General features: G+C 51.5%; 1 protein-coding gene across 2 annotated transcripts in view; it reads right to left on the bottom strand.

Annotated features, from left to right (window-relative positions):
• LOC109938798 (histone-lysine N-methyltransferase SETDB1-like) overlaps positions 1-2,095 on the bottom strand; it is a 7,177-nt gene extending 5,082 nt beyond the window's left edge. The window contains exons 1-2 of one of the 2 annotated variants that reach the window (XM_048620347.1): positions 1,982-2,095; positions 26-235 (exon numbers count right to left, since the gene is read on the bottom strand). In XM_048620347.1, coding sequence (XP_048476304.1) covers positions 26-228 — 203 coding nt within the window. In that variant the 5' untranslated portion in view covers positions 229-235; positions 1,982-2,095. The remainder of the gene's footprint in view (positions 1-25; positions 236-1,981) is intronic. The other variant, XM_048620348.1, reaches the window with a different exon arrangement.
• Between the last annotated feature and the right edge of the window lie 5,208 nt (positions 2,096-7,303).

Raw genomic sequence — 7,303 nt, 5'->3', positions numbered from 1 at the left:
TGGAGAGCTGAGGAGACCTGGTTACCTGGACGCATCCTCGAAGAGCCCATCGACATGAGCCACCTCGGCCTCCTTCTTCTCCACCCAGCTCTCCAGTTCCTGCAGGGCAGCTCGGCGTTGCTTTAGGAAGTCCACCTTCTCCAGCTCCTGGTCAATCCATTCGCGGATCTCGTCCATCGAGAGGCCCAGCTCTTCTACCGCCAGGTCCATGGTCTCGGCGGATGTCATTGCTGTTCTGGAGGGCAGGAGAGTGCGTGTTGACAACACAATAAAACCTGGGAATGGATTTACCCAATTGCATCAGGGTTAAAACGCCACGTGGGGGAAGCCGCCTGTACTGTGCAGATATCAGGTCAGATTAAGGGTCCATGGTTATAGGGTAGCCCCTTTCACAGAATCCCTACAGCGTGGAAGCAGGCCATTTAGCCCATCAAGTACACAACAAGCCCCTCGAGAGCATGCCACCCGCACCCCCACCTCCTCCACACGCCCCCAACCCTATCCCTGTAACCCTGCACTTCCCATGGCTAAACCACTTCCCGTGCTAACAATTTAGCATGGCCAATCCACCCTAACCTGCACATCCCTGGGTGCTACAGAACAATTTAGCATGGCTGATCCACCCTAGACTTCACATCTTTGGATTGTGGGAGGAAACCACAGCACCCAGAGGAAAACCACAGAGACATAGGGGTAGAATGTGTGAATTCCACACAGACAGTCGCACGAGGGTGGAATCGAACCCAGGTCCCTTGCACCGCAAGGCAGCAGTGCTAACCACTGCGGCACTGTGCTGCTCCTTTCAGACAGGGACAAGAAATTTCTTCACCGATAGTGTGGCAGAATTTTCTACAATTTGAGACAGCGGAGTCACTGAATGTATTTAAGGAAAAAAACAGTTTCTTCAAGACGACAAGCGTCAAGGGGAGTAGGAAGGGACAAATGAACAGGCTCGCTGGGTCAGATATAACCACTCAAGCTCCTATTTCAACATTTCCAAGGGCAGAATCTGTTTAGTCAGGCCCAAAAACTAGTGAGGGCACCATAATAACAGGAGGATCCTATCTGAAATGGCCTAGCATGAAACTAAGATTGGTGGTTCGAGACCACCCAGTGGCGTAGTGCTCACATGGGTGGCACGGTGGCTCAGTGGTTAGCACTGCTGCCTCATGGTGCCAGGGACCCGGGTTCGATTCCAGTGTCGGGCGACCGTCTGTGCGGGGTTTGCACATTCTCCCCGTGTTGGCATGGGTTTCGTTTCCGCTGGGTGCTCCGGCTTCCTTCCACAGTCCAAAGATGCGCAGGTTAGGGTGGATTGGCCGTGCTAAATTGCCCATAGTGCCTGGGGATGTTTAGGTGAGGTGGGTTAGACATGGGAAATGCAGGGCTGGGGGAATGGGTCTGGGTGGGATGCTCTTTGGAGGGGTGGGCTGAATGGCCTGCTTCCACACTGTAGGGATTCTATGATTCTTATACATCCCAACCTTTTTCTCAGTAACTGGGTTATTCACAGGCAACAATATTACATAGCGCTGCTTCCTCCAGCCACAAGAGAGAGGGGGGCATTTGGGCAAAGGGAGGATTCGGGGCAAAGGGGGTGGATTTCGGGACAAGGGAAAGGGGGATTTGGGGGAAGAGGGGAAAAAAAGAGATGACAGAGAGAGGATAAAAAGAGAGACAAGAGGGAGAAGCGGGAGCCAGGAACTACAATCCCCAGCATGCTCCGCGGGATCAAAGCGCGTACGCATGCGCGGTGTAGCAGCGCCCGGCCCTCCCGCGCAGCCGCACTGCTCCGGTGGCCGGCTCCCCGAGGCAATTTTGAAAAAAAAAATGAAAGAAAAAAAAGGGAAGATTAAAGGCTCCGTGGGGGCAGAAACACGCGGCGGCGGTGCGGGAACGTGGAGTCGGAAGAGGACGACGAGCGAACCTTCGCACCAACCTGCAGGAGAAAAACAGTAAGAAAACAATCCGAGCATCTCACCTTCTCCTGCAGCCGTGAGGCCTGGCCCGGCGCCTAATCACTAGGCCGCGGCTTCTCTAAATTTCTTTTACCGACTCTCTCTCGCTCGCTCGCTCTACGTGACTTCGCAGATTGCGGTGGGAAGGCTACATGGTTTTAATTGAAACGCATCATCTTTCTGCCCTTTCCCAGGCCCCCTGGTGAAAGGATGTTTTGAAAAGACGGTTTCTGATGCGTCGCCCAAACACGCCGGGCTGCAACCCACCTTGAACGGGGATTGGCCAATGGCGCTGCCGGCCACACGGATTGACCGCTACCGCGGCCAATAGGTGTCGGTCCCGCCCCCCCACGATCCGCGAGTGACGGGAATCCGGTCCAATTGAATGAGGTCCCACCCCCGCTGCGTCTGGTTGACGGATATCTGGATGATTCAAATGGGGTCCCGCCCTCTGTCTTCCTGATCGACGGTGGTCTTGTCCAATGCGATGAGGACCCACCAATATGGGTAACGGACTGATGGAGTCTCGACCAATCGCATTTGGTCCCACCTTGTCAGCCGCGATCGACTTGGAAGCAGCCAATCGTGCGGTTTTCTTCCCAGACGGAGAACGCCACTGGACTTTCGCATACACCAGCCCGTTGATCGACGTCCTCCTCTTCCAATGGGAAGATGGAAGGGAAACAGTCACTGCGGATGATACCACCCATTCGTAACTGACGTTCGCTCGTCCAATCATCTCTAAGCCCATCAGTACTGATTGACAATTCTTCCTGATCGACTGCTGACCCGGCCAATCGGCGTTGGGGAAATTTGCAGAGCCGCCCATCCAGCTCTGAATAATAGGACTTTCCACCAATGGGTGGGCAGAGACGTGGACAGGCCAGTGACAATGGGCCACCCTGCTGTGGAGTGGGGTAGAAGCATGGAGGGACCGAATGGCCATCTGCATCAATCTGCAGATGGTCCACACCCAGCTATTTTCAGTGCAGCGAACACTCTGACCTCGCTCGGCTAGACCATCTGTTCCCAGGCACTGATCACACAGAAATGGCCTTTCTTCATGTAATTGGGACCTCTAGCTCCAAGTGGCGACGGTGAGTCTGGGCACCGAGCAGGGCAGCTGGAGCAGTCGAACCAAAAATGGATTTCCTCAACCAAACCTCAAGCACGTGCTTAATTCTTCAAACTACGCCAATTTTCTGGCTTAGCCTCATGTTTGTAATGATAACTGCAACCAACATCATCAAAGACGCCTCCCACCCTGGTGTTTTTTTTAAATTTATTCATTTTGTGGGATGTGGGCATCGCTGGCTGTGCCAGCATTTATTGCCAGTCCCTAGTTGCCCCTTGAGAAGGTGGTGGCGAGCTGCCTTCTTGAACCGCTGCAGTCCTCCTGCTGTAGGTAGACACACAATGCCCTTAGGGAGGTAATTCCAGCTTTTTGACCCAACGACAGTGAAGGAACGGCGATATATTTCCGAGTCAAGATGATGAGTGGCTTGGAGGGGAACTTGGAGGTGGTGGTTATCCCATATATCTGCTGCCCTTGTCCTTCTAGATGGAAGTGGTCATGGATTTGGAAGTTGCTGTCTGAGGATCTTTGGTGAATTTTGACAATGCATCTTGCAGACAGTACACACTGCTGCTACTGAGTGTCCATGGTGGAGGGAGTGGATATTTGTGGATGTAGTGCCAATCAAGCGGGCTGGTATATCCCAGATGATGTTGAGCTTCTTGAGTGTTGTTGGGGCTGCATTCATCCAGGCAAGTGTGGAGTATTCCATCACACTCCTGACTTGTGCCTTGTAGAAGGTTGACAGACTTTGGGGAGTCAGGAAGTGTGTTCCTCACCGCAGTATTCCTAACTTCTGGCCTGCTCTTGTAGCCACTGTGTTTATATGGTGAGTCCAGTTGAGTTTCTGATCAGTGATAGTGGGGGATTCAGTGATGGTAACACCATTGAATGTCAAGGGACAGTTGTCTCTTATTGGTGATGGTCATAGCCTGGCATTTGTATGGCGTGAATGTTACTTGCCACTTGTCAGCCCAAGCCTGGATATTGTCCAAATCTTGTTGCATTTGAACGTGGACTGCTTCAGTAGCTGAGGAGTAATGAATGGTGCTGAACATTGTGCAATCATCAGCGAACATCCCACTTCTGACCTTGTGTTGGAGGGAGGGCCATTGATGAAGCAGCTGAAGGTGGTTGGGCCTAGGACACTACCCTGAGGAACTCCTGCAGCGATGTCCTGGAGCTGAGATGACTGACCTCCAACAACCATGACCATCTTCCTATGTGTCACGTAAGACTCCAACCACTGAAGTGTTTGCCCCCTGATACCCATTGATTCCAGTTTTGCCAGGGCTTCTTGATGCCACACTCAGTCGAATGCAGCCTTGATGTCAAGGGCTGTCACTCTCACCTCACCTCTGAGATTCAGCTCTTTTGTCCATGTTTGAACAAAGGCTGTAATGAGGTCAGGAGCTGAGTGGCCCTGGCAGAAACCAAACTGGGCATCACTGAGCAGGTTATTGCTGAGCAGGTGCTGTGTGATAGCCCTGTTACTGACACCTTCCATCACTTTACTGATGATTGAGACTGATGGGGCGGTAATTGGCTGAGTTGGATTTGTCCTGCTTTTTGTGTACAGGACATAGTTGGGCAATTTTCCACATTGCCGGGTAGATACCAGTGTTGTAACTGTACTGGAACAGCTTGGCTAGGGGAGCGGCAAGTTCTGGAGCACAAGTCTTCAGTACAATTGCCGGAATGTTGTCAGGGCCCGTAGCCTTTATAGTATCCAGTGTCTCCAACCGTTTCTTGATATCACGTGGAGTGAATCGAATCGGCTGAAGACTAGTATCTGTAACGCTGGAGACCACTGCAGGAGGCCGAGATGGATCATCCACTTGACACTTCTGGCTGAAGATTGCTGCGAAAACTTCAGCCTTATCTTTTGCACTGATGGGCTGGGCTCTTCTGTCATTGAGGACGGGGATATTTGTGGAGCATCCTCCTCCAGTGAGTTGTTTAATTGTCCACCACCATTCACAACTGGATGTGGCAGGACTACAGAGCTTAGATCTGAGCCATAGATTGTGGGATCGCTTAGCTCTGTCTATCACTTGCTGCTTTCGCTGTTTGGCGTACAAGTAGTCCTGTTTGGTGGTTTCACCAGGTTGGCACCTCATCTTCAGGTATGCCTGGTGCTGCTCCTGGCATGCCCTCCTGCACTGTCCATTGAACCAGGGTTGATTCCCTGGCTTGATGGTAAGGGTTGAGTGGGGGATATGCCGGGCCATGAGGCTACAGATTGTGTTGGAGTACAATTCTGCTGTTGTTGATGGCCCACAGTGCCCCATGGATGCCCAGTCTTGAGTTGCTAGATCTGTGCGAAGTCTGTCCCATTTAGCACGGTGATAGTGCCACACAACACGCTTGAGGTTATTCTCAATGTGAAGGTGGGACTTTGCCTCCACAAGGACCGTGTGATGGTCGCTCTTACCGATACTGTCATGGACAGATGCCTCTACAGCTGGCAGATTGGTAAGGATGAGGTCAAGTATGTTTTTCCCTCTTGTTGGTTCCCTCACCACCTGCCGCAGACCCAGTCTAGCAGCTGTGTTCTTTAGGACCTGACCAGCTCGATCAGTATTACTGCTGCTGAGCCATTCTTGGTGGTGGACATTGAAATCCCCCACCCAGAGTACATTTTGTGCCCTTGCCATCCTCAGTGCTTCCTCTAAGTGTTGCTCAACATGGAGGGAGTACTGATTCATCAGCTGAGGGGGGACAGTATGTGGTAATCAGCAGGAGGTTTCCTTGCCCATGTTTAACCTGAAGCCATGAGACTTCATGGGGTCCGGGGTCAACGTTGAGGACTCCTAGAGCAACCCCCTCCTGACTGTATCCCACTGTGCCACCCCCTCTGCTGTGTCTGTCCTGCCGGGGGGACAGGACATATCTAGGGATGGTGATGGTGATGGTGATGTGGTGTCTGGGGCATTGTCTGTAAGGTATGATTCTGTGAGTATGACTATGTCTGGCTGTTGCTTAACTAGTCTGTGAGACAGCTCTCCCAATGTTGGCACTAACCCCCAGATGTTAGTGAGGAGGACTTTGCAGGGTCAACAGGGCTGTTTCTCCCATTGTCCTTTCCAGTGCCCAGGTCCATGCCAGGGGATCCATCCGGTTCTATTTCTCTGAGACTTTGTAGCGATTGGTACAACAGATTGGCTTGCTAGGCCATTTCAGAGGGCAACTGAGAGTCAACCACATTGCTGTAGGTCTGGAGTCACATGTAGGCCAGACCAGGTAAGGAGGGCAGATTCCCTTCCCTGAAGGACATTAGTGAACCAGATGGGATTTTCCGACATTCAGCAACAGATTCACGGTCATCAGTAGATTCTTAATTCCAGATTTTTTTTCATTGAATTCAAACTCCACCATCTGCCGTGGTGGGATTCGAACCTGGATCCCCAGAACGTCACCTCGGTCTCTGGATTAATAGTCTAGCAATAACACCACTAGGCCATCGCCTTGTAATCTCTTCCGTCAGGCAGAAGGTACAAAAGCTTAAACACACATACTAACAGATTCAAGGACGGCTTTTTCCCTGCTGTTATCAGACTTCTGAATGGACCTCTCAAAATTCAAATGTTGATCTTGCTGTTTGTGCACCTTCTCTGCAACTGCTACATTATATTCCTCACCCTGATCTGTCACCCGATGATCTTTGTATGGTATGATCTGCCTGTGCTGCTTGCAAAACACAACTTTTCACTGTGCCTAGGTACAAGTGACAATAATAAATCAATTCAAATCAGATCTGATGCCTGTCGAATAAAGAATCCTGCTCCATGATCCTTGGGTCACTGGCAATTTTTGCATTGAATTGAATTGAATCATTTATTGTCAAATATATTCAAATAAAATACAGTGCCCTTCACATTAGCTTAAAATAGGGAAAGGAAACTTGGCGGCCCGGTGTCTCAGTGGTTAGCACCGCTGCCTCACGGCGCCAGGGACCCGGGTTCGACCCTACCCTTGGGCGACTGTCTGTATGGAGTTTGCACATTCTCCCCGTGTCTGCGTGGATTTCCTCCGGGTGCTCCGGTTTCCTCCCAGAGTCCAAAGATGTGCAGGTTAGGGTGGATTGGCCGTGCTAAATTGTCCCGTAGTGCCCAGGAACGTGCAGGTTAGGGTGGATTGGCCGTGCTAAATTGTCCCGTAGTGCCCAGGGACGTGCAGGTTAGGGTGGATTGGCCGTGCTAAATTGTCCCCTAGTGCCCAGGGATGTGTAGATTAGGTGGGTTATTGGGGAATGGGTCTGGGTGGGATG

This window comes from Rhincodon typus, chromosome 46 (genome assembly GCF_021869965.1).
Source record: "Rhincodon typus isolate 14 chromosome 46, sRhiTyp1.1, whole genome shotgun sequence".
Taxonomy (NCBI): Eukaryota; Metazoa; Chordata; class Chondrichthyes; order Orectolobiformes; family Rhincodontidae; genus Rhincodon; species Rhincodon typus.
This window is presented reverse-complemented; position numbering and strand designations above follow the sequence as displayed.